We start from the raw sequence: 18,519 nt of genomic DNA on the forward strand, positions 1-18,519 counted from the left end.
GAAAATAGTTACTAAGAATAAATGACAACATTAATGTACTTACAATCAAAGACAGAAATTAAAGGAACATTATATTTGTGAAATGCACCACTGTAGTAAAGGTGTCAGTACAAAATGAGTCTTTAAAGACCATGTGCCTTACTTTTAGGGCAGTATATTAATCAAAAAAATTGTCATATTCATAATCTGATGGCTCACACTCCTTAAAGAGGAGAGATAAAGAGTTTACTCTGCTTTCCTTCTTTACAGGGATGAAGGAAGGTTTCTTTTAATCCTTGAATAAATTGACAATGAATGCTTAATTAAACAGTTCATGGCCATATCACTTAAAAGCATTTAGGGTACTATGAATATAGAGGGCCTCAAATAACAGAGGAATGGCATCATTTTTAAGTGAATTCATTGGATATTACAAAAGAATCTACCATAACTTGATAAACAGTTCATCCTTCGTTAACTCAATAGAAAAAAGCTGTTGGCTGATAATTTCTCTACAATTAAGAGATGTGACTTTCATGGTGAAAAAAAAGGATTGCTTAAGAATTAAAAATGTTATGTGGTGATTTTCAGCTGAAAAAAAGGCCAATGACTTTTGTTACAAAATGGGTGGGGCCATAAATGAAAAAACAGTCCAAGGCTCATGATCTTGGAATTAGCCTTCAATAAAAAATTTACTTCCAAAAATCACATTAACCAGAGAACTCTGCATATAAAATAATGATATTCATTTCAATTACTACATACCAACATGCTCTATAATAATGTTGCTTTCACTCATTCACATAGAAGATTAGTGCTATGTAAAGATGAGTATGCATCAATGGTTTGGTGTCCATAGATGAAAAATATGTCGATATGGTTGAAAGAACTTATAAAATTCCTCAAAAATTATATTACTAAGAAAATAATATTTTACCTTAAGGAAACATCATATTTCATGCTGGTGATATACTTCACAAAATGTATAGTTTTGAAACAAGTTAACAAATTAAAGAGTAGAAACTCAAAATATGCTTTCAGGCTAATTAAGTAAAACAACATCCTTTCCTAGTCTGGAAGGTCTATAACATATGACCATACAATATTATAAGAATAGCAAAATACAGTCATTGAAAAAAGATAAATCATGTGTTTTACCAATAAATTCATTAATATTTAAATTATCTAAACGGTGGAAATAATGGAGCAATGGTAACAAAATTAAGAAAGAATACTTGCTTCACATCATTTAAAGAATTAGGATAAATAGAAGTTCTAATGCTCTGCTGTTATATCTTCTGAATAAATTTTTCACAAGTCTTCTCTCTGGATCAGCTTCTCCACCTCCATGGACATTTTGATGAATGACTAACTCATCACCTTCAGGGCTCCCAATGTGCCTTTTTCTGAATTAGTCCACTGTGTATACTGTCTTCCTCAGATCAAGTTCAGATTGACATCCATCAGGAGAGGTCAAGCATAGAGTTCTTCCTCCAACCAATCATAGACCACTTGATCCGAATGAGCTTATATATAAATATAATTATAAAAATCAGAAAAATTCAACAATATAGCACACAGGAAGAAGCCCTGGACAAAACTAGGTATTCAATTTTTGCCAGCAGAGATGGAGAACCTGACCCGGTGGAAGACCCAAAATGAATTAATTTAGTTAGGATATACTTTGCGCAAAAATTAATATTAAAACAGAAACCTAATGCAATGCAAACATCTTGGTTGTAAAAACTTCTGTCAGACTTGACACATACATAATTACAATCATAAATCCCCAAGGTAGCAAAATTCATTTGAGTGACAACAATAAAGATAACAGCTATGCACGCCCATAAAATAACCACAAAAGTTGTTTGTTTACCCAATACTTTAGACTTGCTCTTATCAAGTGTATGAAATTCCTCTGGATTACACTCACAGAGTGGCTTTGAGTCATAAAAAATAATGCAAACTTTTAATCTGAAATAGCAAGGCTGCACTTAAGACTTTTTTAGGATTAAAGATAAAGGAAAAGTCTACCATCATGGAGTACCATAAAAGTGTACCCACTAGAAGCAGAATTAAAGGAAAACGCATATTTTTCAAATCTAATACAAACATAATTACCGACAAAGACATGAGGCAGCTAACCTCACCTATGTAAAATATCTGATGGATTCAGTAAGCATTGATTAAAGTGAAAAACATACAATTAATACAAAAAAGCAATAAGCAAAAAAATCATATGCATGAGAAATTTAGAATATATCATTTCAAACGTCATACAGTGTGTCACGCCATTGTCAATTTACCAAATAAGTCTCAATGGCTCTAATTATTTGATAATATGTCAATAAGAACTTGTAAAATAAAAAATGGATTGAACTAATAAATTACTTCTTGAAAGGATCTTATGATGAAGGTATTAATTAACATTAGTGCCTCAAATGGTGAAGGAAACTGCATGTAGGCAAAATGTCATAAAAATAAAATAGAACTTTAAAATATAACATACATTTACAATCAAAGTCAAAAGTATATTTAATGAAGAAATAAGCAATACCATTGTTCACTATTGCAGCCCTTGACAGGCTATAGGTTTAGGACCTATTGCAACAAAAGGAACTAAACTGTAAGGCAAATTCTACACTGGATTGTACAGCACACCCTGTACTAGTACTAGATAATCTGACAGGGCCCATTAAAGTAATATTAAACACCAATACTTTGCATGGTGTAACAGGCAGCTCATGTGCCATAGTTTTAGAAAAATCATTTAACTAAAAGATAATAGCCTGTATGGTAAAACTTTTAAGAGGAAAATTATGTTAAGGCTTGAAAAATCAGCTACTGAAGATGATATAACACTTTAGGCAAAATTAAGGGAAAATTGCAACGAAAGATAAAGCTGGGTGTCTGGCATACTATGCATGAGTGCTGCCAGGATGCATATTAACTTATTAAAAATATCACTCATACTATTTTTTTAGTTTGGATCTATACAAGGGTAAGGCCAAATTAATATAAATGATTATTTCATCATTTAAAAGAAGTGAATTCAACATTTATGATTGCAATAACTAAATCAGCAATCATATTTACAAACTAAATAAACAGATTTCAAAGAAATTTCAAAATTCCAAAATTTCAGAGTTTAAGAGGACGCCTCGATAGCTTAACTGGCTAAAGCACTCAACAGGACTTTGAGGGATATGGGTTCGAATCCCAGTCAAGGCGAATGATTTCTACACTCTGAAATTGTTGCATTTAAATAAACAGATTTTACAGAGAATTATGGAACAAAAATGCCAATCGCCTATTGTCACAGAAACTAAAAATGAACTAAATGGAACCAAAGATCTGAATGGACTAGCTATGATACACAGTGGTGTTGAAATAAATGAAGAAAAAGCAGTGGTACAGAAATAAGTATTGAAAAGAAAAGAATATTTAAGACAGAAAGTTATAGACGTATCAAGGAGAATAGTAGAAATATGGATCAAAACTGATCAAGGTCAACCAACAACAAGTGGTGTGCATGGCAATGAAGAAGGTTAAAAGGACAAAAACACTCCATGAAACACTTAAAAAGGAAATGAGGAAATAAATGCCCAAGAATTTTTAATGGAATAAGAATTATCAGGGAAATTCAAATACAGTGAGATAGCATTGTGGAGCAAAAAAATAGGCAACATAATAGAGCCAAAAATTGTGGGCCAATAAGGAAGACCCATTAATAAAATGGCTGATCTGATACACTTTACTACCAATACCAACAAAAAGATAACTAATCCAATAAAAAAAAGACATTTAAAATATACTTGAAGTGGGAAGCAGTGCATTATTGATTAAAAACTTGCAAAAAAACAAAATATGTAAGCAGATAAATTCCAGAGGTTTGATTCAATTAACAAACTAATATTTTTCCATACTTTACACAAATACGTGTAGAGAGAATGAAAAATGGATGCTTGAATAGCTAACCTGACAGCTTGGCAAGTTGCCTTTCATCCCTCTGACAACCAGACATTCCACGGCCAACCATGGAAAATGATGATGACGAGGATGAGGAAGAGGCTGTAGAGGGTGAGGGGGAAGGCGATGCTGCCATTACTCCATGCCTTGAAGCAGATGACAGCTTAGCAGCCATTCCTGGTCCTCTTCTCCTTGACTCCGATTTATGACTGCCACTATCACCATTTGGACTGCATTCCAAAAAAAAAAAAGGAAAATTTAAATCAAGTGTTCCACCAATGGAATGGTGCTGAGCTGCAGGCAATACAGAGATAATATCAATGAGAAATATTTTATGAATAATACGAAAATAGCTTCCCCTGATGTTATAATAATATTTTACTTCATATTCTGATGTTAATTTTGAGTATTCCACTTGGATTTTATATTGATTGCCTGCATTGAACCACTATTTTTTCTCAATGGTAGAAAATATATAGGAGAAACCAGTGGAACCTCGCTTAAAGAATACCTCACACAATCGGTAAAATTTCCTAACATGAATTATTGATAGCATCAATGTAGCATATTATATTTTTGGTCAGGTCTATAAGATTTTTGAAAAGTCTATACAATGAAATAAATGAATCACTTGATAATAAACAAAATCTTATATAATGATAATTCTTTCGGTTTCAACAAACCTGTTTGATGCATTAGTAGTTAAATACAGTAACAATTGAATTACAATGATTCATTTATAACATAAAAATTCAACTTGCTGAATTTTCCAAATATTTATTCAACTCTAAAATGAAATTAGAGTTACATACATAACCTACTTGAATGCAATTCTGTAATTCTCTTTTATAGATATGTATATAGTTTTCTATTAGCTCCAGCTAAAGAGATATCTGTGCCAGAAATCCACTTGCATGGTACTGTGTTTAAAATTTGCCTCGCTTGTATATCCCAGCAGAGTACATACTCGTATGTCATTGTAACCCATGATCACCAGTGCCATCCTCAGTATAGTCGAGTACTGGCTAAAAACTTGGGGATATCTTACAGGTACTTTAAGTTATTGTTGGGCAACAACATTAGCAAACTTCAAACGATTGATCTACACACAATTGTCTGCACGACAACTGTAATTTTACTGTTTAACATCTGGTTTTTACATTTTTTTCCAAATCATATACCACTTTAAAACTGTATAAAATTTAAAAATTACATTATACACGAACAAGTTTCATGGATGCATTTATGTTTGAATGATTCTTGGGACTAATACATATTTAATATTTAACAATTTTAACTTTTGCTAATCCTCAGGATATTCTTAAATGCAGAGTTCATTATATTCATTTCATAAGTTCATACAGATGGAATACAAATGTGCATTAGAGCATAGTTTTTTGTGATTATAGCTTTTCTGTTTTTTCTTTCTCTCAAGAAACATGTCTTCGGAGGAACACATTTTTAAATTACAAAGCAAGTTAAGCTCCCTATGCTTCCTTATTAGAAATATTAGATATTCTGTAAATTTAGAGGTCCTTCTATCCATTAACTATGGTGAATTTTATTCTCGTGTTACTTTCAGTATCCTCTTCTGGGGTTCCCCTCCCCATGAGGGCATAATCTTCAAAATCCAAAAGAGGATTATACGTATTATGAGCAATGCTCCTTGCCATGCACCATGTAAACCTCTCTTCAAAAGACTTGGTTCATTACCAGTAACTTGCATATATATATTTAATGCCATCTTACATGCAAAGGGCAATATTTCCCAGGACAAGTCCAACCACAATTACCATAGTCACTATACAAGAACCTGCAATGACCTGCACCAACCATTTGTCAGGACACACAATACTGCCCATGGGCCCAAAGCAATGGGCTTATGGTTATTCAATAAACTTCCCCATGAAATCAAATATGAAACAAAAGTACTTGCTTTCAAGAAGAAGCTGTTTAACCTTTTAAAAAATAATATGTTCTATTCTGTTAATGAATACCTTGAATTGTCGCTATGTGTCAATTCCGGCTTAAACAATTAATATGTAATTATACTAGAGTATTGGTATGTATACATATATATATATATATATATATATATATATATATATATATATATATATATATATATATATATATATATTTATTTATATGTGTATATATTGTATCTCTTCTAAAATTGTGAAATTTATATCTAACGTTCCTATATTTGTGTATGTATGAATATGCAACAAATCTCCGGACAAATAAATGTTTTATTATTATAAAATAATGGTTTATTTAGTAATCATGAGCATTAAAAGTCAAGCATATATCAATATTCTGAATGAAATATTTACCAAGGTAATTTCTTTTTAATCCATTTCATACTATGAAATGTACACATACAGGTACTTACTTCCCCCAGCTTTGCTGAAAGTTACTTAAAATTCTAAAAATGACTTATCTTCAACAAGATATTCAAGGAAAATGAAACAAAATTCCAACAACTTGAAGGGAAATAAATATTTCTAAAAAGCTCTTAACAATTCCCATTCCAGGACCAACATATTACTTAATCTCTTGAAAAGAGATATCTAACACAATAACACAAACAGATATCTAACAGAATAAAATATACTCGAGATCTTTACATGCAATTTACTTCACATGAACCACTGATAAAAATCAACATCAAAAAATATGTATGTAATTTTTTTCTAATCTACAATAAATTTACTCTTACATATTCTTCGTAGATAAAAATATAAATTTTGGCATACCTTGATATTATTTCTATGTCTGATGATGTTGTTGTATCCAGTTCCTCATCTCCAGATGTCTGACCACTCATTTCTTCTTCACCTACTTTAACCAGATCGGATCTGGAAAGAAATTAAAATGATAATCAGTTACAGATCAATATTTGCAAGATTGGTACTCTTTGGTCGAATCAATATATACAGTCAAACTCAATAGCAACAAGAAACAAGGGACCAAAACTACTGCCAGTAAAATCTCTTATTTCTTATATCTTTCATATGCAGTGATACATTCCATGTAATGTAACTCAACACTTTCCTATTTCCCTCAAAAATCTATGCTTACGCAGTGGTGATAAAATTTACAATGATTAACATAAGTTACAATTTATGGATCCTGTTTCAAAATCACTCAAAATGCTTGGCTGAGAATATCTTTAAAATGGTTAGAAAGCATTATTTTGCAGCCCCTTGGTATAATTGTTTTGCTAATTCATTTGATTTAAAGATATGCCCATTATGTTTGTAATGATTTCTACAGGAGTGATCGTTTTAACTGTGGCAATAAGCAAGCTCACAAATGCATGATTTCCAACCAACTATTTTTTGTTTTACTTACAATAGCTTACGCCTCATTATAATGCACTTGTTATCAGCTAGACCAAATGAAAAATTAGACTTTAGTGAACTATAAACAATCTACAACATTATAAGTAACAAATTAGAGAATGAATCTCGCTTTGCAAGCAGAATTAATATTTACTATTCAGAGATTATTTTTGCTTGAAAAAAAAAGAAACAAATAAGAATTTGATTGGCAGGAGACGTAAGTTTTTCCACACAAAAACTTTAACAAGGGGATCTCAGATTATTAAACACACATTTTATGCATTCAATTTCCAACATCACATGTAACATGAATTTTTCTGGCACTTCTCAGAGAGCTACACACTTGAAATTAGGCATGAAAGATGACGGCAATTAGTGAAACTACCTGTAAATAGAGAATCAGAAAAAATTACCGTATTTTCTCATCGATTATGAGTGCGTTATCTATACAAAAATGTTCAGATGATTGGAAAAATGACAAAGCACGTCATATAATAAAAATTGAAAAAATCCAAACATAGACGTATTTTTACACAAACTATATATAATTTTTACACGCATTTATGTATGTATATACAGAAGTGCAGCATCTATACACGTTCAAGATAACTATGCAGGTTTGGGCGTGCGGTATCTATACAAATTCATGATATATACAAAGTTCTGGGTGCGCGTTATCGATGGGAAAATACGGTATATTAATTTGGAGTTGGCATTTAAACTATGACATTTTCCATCGGAATATTATTAACCAATGACTGTACTTTTAATGTTAAAATGCCATTATTGAGGTGTTCTGAAAGAAAATCTTGATAACTTGAGTAGAAGGTTAAACCATGGTCGTAGGTCAATAAAAATCCTGTGTGAAAAGTAATGGTTGTATTCTTATTATCATCCTTCCTCAGGGTAAACTTATAATTTAACCCTGAGGTTCTTTAAAGCTTCATTTTTTCAGACGATTAACCATTGGAAATTTCATATGGCATTAATGCGCATCCTTTATATGGTAGAAAAAATGTGATGCAGAATGGACTATAGTTATGACTGCTTAAGTTTTACTATCTTTATCTAATAAAATTTGGCCAATTAACATCTCGTGGTGATTTGAATTAAACAAACACTGCATAGACTATATTACAGTTATTGTTTAACCATGAGTTATCATCATTGAAATATGAACCTCATAAAAAAACAGTAACACCAGTTAAATGTGACAGCATGTTGCCATTGTCACGAGCCAAGTTACTAATAGAATGACTTGGAGGTTTGATAAATTAACCTCTGATTTTTTTCAAGGCTTGCATTTGAGCTAGAAGATAATTCTTTTTTGTTTCATTTCTCCAGATCAAATAAACAGGATATGATACATTTTTTAAGTTTGAAGGTATATATACTGAAATATTCTCAGTACACTGTATCTCTTTTAGATGCATAAAATGTGATAGATTATCTGAACAGCTCTCTTGATGTAAATATTGTGATTAAGTATACAAGTAATCTTGATGGAGATCACTCTGCATTTATTGTGGCTATTACTTAAGGTCCTGTACATATAAGCATGTATAAGTCCAGTTCAATATTAAAAACATAAATACCATCTGACATAAAGTAAAGCAAATGAACAAAATAAAATCAATGGAAGACACAACCTTATATTTTCGGGATGCCATCTAATATAGTTTATTAAATGTAAAAGTATTCCTAAGTCCTAAGTACTCTGAGTATATTACATTACCTTTCTGATGACAATGGTGACTGCTCCCTCCCCATGTTATCATCTTTTGCTTGCTTGTACGTTGTATCATCATGCCCAATGCTAACAGCTTTGGTATTCTCCTCTTTCTCTTGCATTGCATCAGCCAATAGAGTCCTCAGGTATGAGCTTGTCTTCAGCTCATCAGTTTCACTATGGGTCGCCTTCTCCTTCCCATTATCACAGACATCCTTTCCTTTGAAAGACTCCAAACTTGTATGAGCCTCTTCTGCTTCATCTTCCCTCAAGCTTCTCTCCATAGAGCCACATGATGCCACTGTGGAAAATAAATAAGGGGATTGTTCTCTTGAAGTTTCCATGCCTTGAACTTATTTGTCATAGGATAATTATTATATATTGCACAACGTATGGTCTTTTCACACCAGAAAAAATAATCAAAAGTCAAAATATCTTGGAAATATTGCCAAATAAAATTTTAGATATGTATTTACTGCATACAAAAACAATTAATGCACTCTTTGGAAATGAAAAAAATTGTAGATGCCAAACTTTAACCTCACACGTTAGTTGGGAATCCATTACCATTAATCCAAGTGCATACATCACTGAAATTCACATATCAATACATAATGTTTACATATTATTCAAATAATACTGCCACACTTTAGCAATAACATTTTTAGCAATGAATAATTAAGATAACTAGATGTTTTAGGGCTAAGTGAGTCAGAGGTAGAAATATGAATCAACAATTATAAAAAATATAACATTATTAATTTATATTCCAACTGATTTTTGTATCACTTGTGAATCAAACAGCATACAAATTTAGCCTTTTCTTACAGAGAAACTGGAACCTGAAAGAAGAGGCCTATTCAATTGTGTGTGATCAGAATTTTTTTTAATTTGCGTAATTCATAGTGAAAAATTTGTTACATGGTTAATAAATTGAGTAGCTTCAGGTATGATGCGGTGCAAATCAAACATAATAAATAACTGATCGTAGCACTTTTCCACTTGATTATCAAGTTATCAATTATATAATAATTATCGATTATTATACAATTGATCAATTATCAACTATAACGATTATCAACTATAATAATAATAATTTTCTGCATAGACACTTATTGATTTTTCCAAAGGAATTTTGCCAGGCCAAAGAATATTTATGTGACTGCTCATATCCATCAATACTGCCCCGAAGATGCTTCCTCAATGATTTCTTATCAAATTTTACCATAAGTTAGAATGATCCCAAAGATTAAACTTACTGTAGAAGTCCAATCAAGGATGATACTTCTAAAGTAACAAAACTATTTTCATTGGATTTGTATAGATTTATTGGTTATGAAATATTAATAGGAGGCATTTTAGCCTAGTGAGTATAGTCTTTGACTACTGAGTGAAGGGTTGAGTTAAATTTCAGGTGAATTACAACTTCCTCCTCTTCACATAAGTGTTCAATTTTCTAAGTGCTGAACCTTCCTGGGAAACCTTAGGGAGTGTACAGAAAAGAAATGACCCCTCAACTCTGATGGATGAATTTCACACACGATATGGCTTAATATGAGGGTAGCTCTACCCTCAACTATTAAACCAACCTTCAGGATGATTACTGTGGATTGAACAATTGGCTCCTGAGAAAAGGAAAACATTCACACGCTGTCAAACATCAACTCAAAGGTAATTTCAAAGTTATGTTAATTAGTTTTAACACAACATATACAGTAGATTTGACTAAGACATTAAACATGTGCTTTATGAATAAAATTAACAGCTCACCTAGAACAGAGGATGGTCGTGCATCTACACCCACCAGTGCCCTCTGCTGCTCCAAGACAGTGACAGCAGTGGTAGTTGTTGTGCTGGAGGCTGAGGAGCTCATCTCCTCCTCCTCGACCTCCTCTGGAATGACTTCAACACTCTCAGGTGAAGTATCATCCACCAGGGCAGTTATTTTCTTGTCAACAGTTTTCGAAGCACCATCACTGCTTGGACCTCCAACTGGTGCAGCACACGCACCTTCAGGAACAACATTGCATATCACAGATGATTCCACGACATCATCATGGACTCCCAACAGGGCAAACCCTGAAGATGATCCACCTCCAGGTGTTGTCGGAGAGACTGACGATGACGAAGAGGAAGGCCTAGTTGATGTCGATGCCGAGATAGATGGAGTTGTGGAGGATGCACTTCCTCCTATCACCTCAACCGAACTTGGTGATGTGGCAACATCTCCATCTTCTGGAATGACCTCGACTGACTCTGGGGATCCATGGCCAGACATCCCTCCGGCTGCATCCACTCTGCAGTCCCACCCCTTGCCCATTGCAGAAGGCACTTCCGCCCTCTCTCGCGCCTCACTCGAAACATTAGCACCCTTTTCTCTCTCACTAATTCCCTTTGCAGAGCCCCTGTCCATACTGGTTCCACCCTGAACCCTCCCTCTCTCATCCTCTTGCTTGAAAGACCTGCTCCCATCCGGACCGCATGCAATGGACTCATAAACCCCACCACTCGGCTTTGCACTTGGCATCACTGCATCAGCAGCATGAACCTTCAGGAACCCACCAGATGCGAATGGGGGAGTTCGCCCATGGGGTCCAAGGTGGACAGGAACAGACTCAATCAACCCAGTCCCAATGTCACCCTCTGGTGAGGTGGCACAACCTTCTTCACAAGAACCCAGGACTTCCACACTCTCCGATGACCTCTTCCCTCCAGTGGTACCACTCTCAGATGCTTGGCCTGCATCCCTAGACGGTGCACTCGATGGGGAGGAGACAGAAGATGAGGGGGTGTGCGGGGATACAGAGCTGCTGCAAGGGGAAGCGACGCTCTCATCCAATTCATCGTCTTGGGGTGGCAATTCTCTCATGGCACCATCCTTGGGCTGGAAAGTAGCAATCTGGGATGCAATGCCACCATCTACTTCCTCACTCCCCTGGTCTAGTTTGCTGGGAAAGAAATTGTACAAAACCATGCCTTTGGAATTTGATTCACTTTCTACAACCCCTGCTGGCTGGGCCCCAACAACTTCATCACCCTTGGGGCAGCCATGTTCCTCATGATCCTCAGATGGATTTGTCCCATTTGAGCACTCCTCTTCTTCATCTTCCTCATCTCGCACCACAAGCATCACCCTTGAGTCGGAGAAAGCATCCACTTCCTCGTCGTCCACCCCTTCTACCACTCCCTCCACCTTGACTGCATTCTTAGAGGGACGTCTGGTCCTTTTTTCGACTCCATCATGTGAATGGCTCTCTGATGACTTGTACAATGATGAATCATCACTTCCGGCAAGGATTGATGGATCTTCATTCACAGAACTGCTCTGAGATCTTTTGGGTTGACTGAAAACTGGAACTCTGTCATTCCCCACACCTATGGATTAAAGAATGTCAAGTTATAATTAGTATTCATTTAAGTTAAGATAAAATGGTCTACGGCACATCGGGCTGGTAATTTTTGCATTACCCTTATAAAATTTGTAACAGTTATGGAAATCATGAGTACACAATCTCAACTACAGAAATTTCCCTAACAGAGAATTGTTAAAACATTTTCTTCTTAATTTTAGTGTTCATAATTATCTCTATTTATTTGTTTTCAATTGACACCTTTAGTCCATTGCATTTTTATTTCTTTCACCATTTAACATGTTTTTTCTCTACCCCCATCTTCAACCTTAAGAAATTGGAATGTACTTTATTTCAGAATTTTTTCCTCTGCTGTATCGGCTACCTATAAACTATGTTCTCATCTAACTGAATTTCACATTTTTTCTACGAAATCTTCTTACCACTTCTGTGTTGTGATACAGAATTTTCACAGGGAGTAATTATGTACATATAATCAGATTTTTCCATACATCATAGTTTGTGATCATAAAATTCACAAACATGCTTTACCCATTCACAGTACACCATGAATCATATCATTGCGGATGACATTTGAAGACAGTGATACATATTTAGAAAGCACTCCTAGTCCTTTTTTCCATTTTAATCTGCCACATTTTCCTATCACGTCTTATTATCACTCAATTTCAAACATGTTCACACATTTTTACCCACACACAAGGGTGAATTCAGTTTATGGACAACACAGGGTTACATCACAGAATTAGGGGCCATTTTCAAATCAAAATCTCTCCCCCAAGCATACCAAAAAGTAGGTACTTCTGATATAGGTCATTCACCAATGTTCAAAAATAGAATAATAAAATCAAATCGGAAAATGATTAGACAATAATAATAATAAGAGTTTTATTGGTCTTGAAGATATGCATGAAAAGTCGAGACATGAGGACAGTAGATACATTATTGGTTTACCGAGAAAAAACATCCAATTAAAGATTTGAAAATTCATTGACTTTATTGAAGCAATCATCTTGAAAATAATTTTTTAATTCTGGTTAAAAGGCAACCAGCCTCTTCTCATTTTAAATAGATGAAGCTGAACTGCTATATAATTTACAACTTATACACAATGACCCATTACTAAACAAAGTAAAATTATGAGGTGTTAAAATCCTGTCTATTTCTAGGATGATAATTATCTCTATCTTGGTTAATGATCAGATTTAATACAGGTTTATAATCGTGGAAGTATGTGAAAGTATGATACATACATATACATGTAGATGCTCACAGAACAATTTTCAATTGTTTAAAAAGATTTCGGCAGCTGTCAGATCTGTTTGCATTGCTGATGATCCTAATGGCTCATTTTTGCAATTTCTAGAGACATTCAGTTTTAGGTGAATTCCCCAACATCACAATGCTGTATTTTAACATACAGTATGCATTGCCATAATATGCAAAGACATCTGCATCCACATTTGTTAATTTAATGATTCTTTTTATTAGGTGGCAGCCAGGAGTTACTGATGAAGAGAGAGTAGTCTATATGTGTTTCCCAATGTTCCGTTGATGAAAAAGCCAAGAAATTTAGTATCTGTGGCAAGCCTCAAACTTTAATCAACAAATTTTATGCATGGGCTATGATCAATTCTTTTTTGGGATGGATGAAAAATGAAAAAAATATTTATCCTTATTTATCTTCACCCTATTCCAATCACACCTACATGTCAGAGACAACATTTAAAGCTAAAATTGCAACATTACTCTGAAGTTTTAGTGAGCGATTTAAAGCATCAGCATACATTAAAACTTCGAATTCAGCAATGCCAGCAGATCATCAATATGCAGTGAGAATTGCAAATGCTCAAGGGCAAAACCTTGGGGAACAGCCCCAACTACTCCCTGGTAGGAGGATGAATATTTCATCACAATCACACGAAAAAAGGTAACCATCAGAAATCTATTTGTGAGGAAAGATCTTATCTAATCAACTTCTAGCTATCTGCCTTACCTCTCAAACCATAAAGATTTCAAAATAATTTCACAATCAACTGAGCCTAATGCCTTTTTAAGATGACCAAAGATCCCCATAGTATTACAATTACAGTCAAGGCCATCTAGAATAGAATTAATGAAATCATGAAGGGCCACTTCAGCTGAAAATCCTATGATTAAGCCAAATTGAGAACTTGATAAAATACTATTTTTCACAAGAAATGCAATTATTCTGTTTGTGATGACAGTTTCAAATATTTTTGAGAAGATATAGATTTTATATTGGGCGATAAACGTCCACTGTTTGATGACCACCATTTTTGTGTAAGGGCAACTGTCATTTATATTTTACCAGGAAATATTCCTGTAAACAAAAAAGCATCAACGAAATCAGTTGTTAGGGATAAAAGATGATTACAGCAATCCTTCTTCAAGAGTGAGCATGGAACCTCATCTGGATTTTTAGCACTTATTTTGCTAATAATTAATTTTAGTTCCTTTTCATATGGTGGATAAAGGTAAATGCTATTTGAGCACTGAAATTAGTACACCATAAACATTTGTGAGCAGCTGAAGGGCAGACTGAGGGTGAAATTTTTTTCTCATAGAACTTAGGAGTCAGCCATTTAAATTGGTGATAATCACATTTGTTTCATTAACCAGTATATTGCAGTTGAGGATGGAATCAACTGATTTATTTTACTGAAATTTACCTGAGTTATTATCATTATGTTGCCAGCCATTTTGGTTTTGTTTTCAGGGGAAAGTACTGAATAGACATTAAAATTTCCTTTGTTTCAATAATTAAACTTATGTAGACTTTCCCTTCTTATGTAGAACGTGGACCCGGTGGGAGACCCGAATAATCTTGGAAAACATTATTCGCCGGGAAAGTACCAGATCATTCTTATGTAGACTTTCTTAATCAAAATATGATAGTTTGATATCTTTATTGTGGATATATTTTTAGTGTCTCCACAGAGATTTTACTTCCTGGAAATATACTAGAGGAGTAATCCAAACTTTTCCATGGGCCATTCTAGACCTAATTGCTTGTAGAGGGAAGCAGTCATTCAAAAGAGTAAAGAGTATGAAAAAATTACATTTTTCACTAAGTATAGAAGCTGTAAATTACTTCCTAATCAGTCTGTCACAGGGCAGTAGAATATTTTTCTATGGAATCCAGTGTTAAGCAACATTTTTTATGGAGCCTTTTTACCTTTAGTAAGGCATTCTGGGGTAAAACCAGTAAGACAATAAAAATTATCAAAAATGTATGATAAAAAATATTATATCTATCACTATCATACCATTGGTTGGTCAAATTTATGAAAATGTAATCAGTAATGGATACAGAGCAATTTCGCAGTCTGGCAGGAAGAAAAACGTTTTGACCCATATTTACTATGCCATAAAAGGAGAAATTACGATGGTTGAGATAAAATAACACTTTAACTTTTGACAATTTTACCACATGCTGAGATTTCATGAAGAACATTTAATTTGTACTGTTTTTAAATACTTGAGTTTTTAACAATTAACTGAATTATGAAATGCTATTCTGCAGTTTATTTATAATTTCAAGGTGAAATTTGGAAGAAATTTGGAACTTTTGTTTTGATTTTGCAAAGAATGTTGATACTGTATATTGGATGTTAGCTTAAATAGATATTTTTAAAAATTTTTAGTACTGAGAAAGTGAGGAATGCCATGTTAAAAATAGCTCTTTCTTTATTTCATTAATGGCAATAACAACAACTCATTTTTTGTGATACTATATTGTTAATGAAGAGTCATAATTTTATCAACTCATGTTAATCCAAGAATTAACTTTCAAAACTTAGAACCAGAATCCCAAGGGGGTGTGGGACTATTAAACTATGATGGCTGGGCTTGACTTATAAAACTGCATATTAATTTAAAGATAAAGGGATTCTGTTATTTTCACTATATAATATTATAATTAATTGTGAAATTTTCAAAGTCATTTCCAACACTTATTTTTTTCAACGGCATCACGTAACCCTAAGAAAACATATATTGTTTTGTTTACAAATGCCTATTTCTTCATGGGATTGGAATGCATACTACTTGGAATAATGAATAGAATCCGGTTTCATTTTGTAGAATTTATCCATTTTCATAAACAGAAGTCTTCTTGATTATTACCCACTCTTTATTTCTGTATAGAAATAAATAGTATAGAATAGTGTAAAAAAACTAAAAGATTTTGTTTCTATAATTTTGACAAATACTATCTTCATGATAACTAGATATATTGCCCAAACCAGGATAAATATTAACATTAAATATTCGGTAAGAATTGCGGGAAATAAATGAAATAACAACATTTAAGAGAAAGACGAGGGAAGGTATTACATACTATCACTTTCAGGTGTTCTTGAATTTTCAAAAAATGAACCGGTGAATGATCCCCATAGACTGGAAGTCATAACGGATGTGATTCCACTACTGCTGGCCTTTTCTGATATCCCCGAGTCATGTCCATCGTCTTCCAATTCCAAGCTCACACTGCTTTTCATGGGTTTGGTTGGTGACTTGAGGCCCCATGAGGAGAAAAAGTTGTCACTCTCTTCCACAGGACTAACTGAAATATTCAAAGGTCTAAAGTGTTAACTATTTTTATCTTACATAAGATATAAAACTCAATTGAAACGACGATACTAACAATTGTTGGGCTAAAGATTGCACATACGATGACATGAGGTTTACAACTTACAAAAACATGATGCTTTACAGGAAGAAAATATAAACATATACAGAAAAACAATCAAATAAAAATAATATTAAGGTTTTCTTTAAGATATAAACAAAAATATCATGTCGCAAATTTTAAAATGCTCTGGAAAAACAAGTTACTTCGCCCAATACATTCTAAAAAACGGCGTTTCACCTAGGACCAGCGGAAAAATTGCGGATTACCAATTCAACATGTGTTTTTGGATAACAATAATACCTTGCGTGTACGTTGGTGATGACTGGTCATCTTCATCTTTGATGTCAAGGGCTTTGTCAATAGTTTTCTGTGCTTCCTTAAGTGCTTTCGTTGCCAAACTGGCAATGCCCGAAGTATCAAACCAGCTCATTCTGAAAGCCGTAGATATGAAAATAAGTCATTACTGATGTAAAGCATAAACTGTTAAAATGATTTGTAACTAATTGATTACCCAAATTAAATGTTTTCGCTGAAAAACTACCGGTGACAATTCATTTCCTATATTATAACACGTCATAAAATATGGTTACACCTCAGCCGTACCTCATAAGGTGGACGCATTTAAAATGCAGTACTCCTTCACCATATTTATATCAAAATTTGACCATAAAATAGCTGCATAAGTCGACCTTCAGCAATGTAAACATTGTGGACACCTAACACTATTACGGAGCAGACATACTTGATGTTGTCAGCACTACGCATTGCGGAAGTCATGTTTACAGTTGAAATAAACAAATGTAATAAAGAATTAGTGGTGAATATAATGAGTTTTAAGGATTAATATTAATTTAAAAATAGCGTATGAATATAATTTGGAACTCTAAAAATAATATAAAATTATTAATACTTAATCATAAAGAGACTAATGTTAAATCCACCATTATGATTGTGTAGCCCACGTAGCTTTTATGAATCACTTAATTGGAAAAGAAAAAAATGTAACAAAAAAGTATGAAAAATAAAAATTGCGAAAATGAACTGCTTACATTTACTACTTTTTGGCACTAGAGGTGCTCATCGCTCCAGTGGCGCAATTGGTTAGCGCACGGTACTTATAAGACAGTGGTCGTGAGCTATGCCGGGGTTGTGAGTTCGAGCCTCACCTGGAGCATTTTTTTATATGAACAAATGACATGCTCAATGCCACTATGGTATACCAAAGTCATAGGGCATTATGAATAATATGATCCCAAATCATTTTCCGTTGATGAAAGTTAAAAAAAAACATGCATGCTACTCCAGCAGTTAATGTGTTATTTGTTACCATGAGCCAATTTAACCTGTATATTGTTTTAATCAAAGATTTATTAGGGAACAGTGTCGTAGCTATGGTTTGTGAAACCCAGGGTAGCTCCTGTAGTCTGTCCTCTCTCCTCCCTCATTTTTTTATTTCAGCATATAGGT

At 33.7% G+C, this 18,519-nt stretch overlaps 1 protein-coding gene and 1 non-coding gene across 4 annotated transcripts in view; one reads left to right on the forward strand and one right to left on the reverse strand.

Moving 5' to 3' along the window:
• The window catches only part of Tmf (TATA element modulatory factor), a 39,504-nt gene extending 21,386 nt beyond the window's left edge, over window positions 1–18,118 (reverse strand). The window contains exons 1-8 of one of the 3 annotated variants that reach the window (XM_071593203.1): window positions 18,102–18,118; window positions 17,656–17,809; window positions 17,353–17,483; window positions 16,759–16,983; window positions 10,795–12,399; window positions 9,031–9,325; window positions 6,708–6,809; window positions 3,958–4,178 (exon numbers count right to left, since the gene is read on the reverse strand). In XM_071593203.1, coding sequence (XP_071449304.1) covers window positions 3,958–4,178; window positions 6,708–6,809; window positions 9,031–9,325; window positions 10,795–12,399; window positions 16,759–16,983; window positions 17,353–17,483; window positions 17,656–17,660 — 2,584 coding nt within the window. In that variant the 5' untranslated portion in view covers window positions 17,661–17,809; window positions 18,102–18,118. Of the gene's footprint in view, window positions 1–3,957; window positions 4,179–6,707; window positions 6,810–9,030; window positions 9,326–10,794; window positions 12,400–16,758; window positions 16,984–17,352; window positions 17,484–17,655; window positions 17,810–17,962; window positions 18,007–18,101 lie in introns of those variants that run through there. The other 2 variants (XM_071593202.1, XM_071593204.1) reach the window with 2 other exon arrangements.
• Window positions 18,119–18,134: 16 nt separating this feature from the next.
• TRNAI-UAU (transfer RNA isoleucine (anticodon UAU)) lies at window positions 18,135–18,226 on the forward strand. Its single transcript is given in 2 exon segments — window positions 18,135–18,172; window positions 18,191–18,226. It is a non-coding gene; the product is annotated as a tRNA-Ile (tRNA).
• The last annotated feature ends 293 nt before the right edge of the window (window positions 18,227–18,519 follow it).

Source organism: Hetaerina americana, unplaced genomic scaffold (assembly GCF_022747635.1).
Source record: "Hetaerina americana unplaced genomic scaffold, ioHetAmer1.1.p SCAF_53, whole genome shotgun sequence".
Classification (NCBI taxonomy): Eukaryota; Metazoa; Arthropoda; class Insecta; order Odonata; family Calopterygidae; genus Hetaerina; species Hetaerina americana.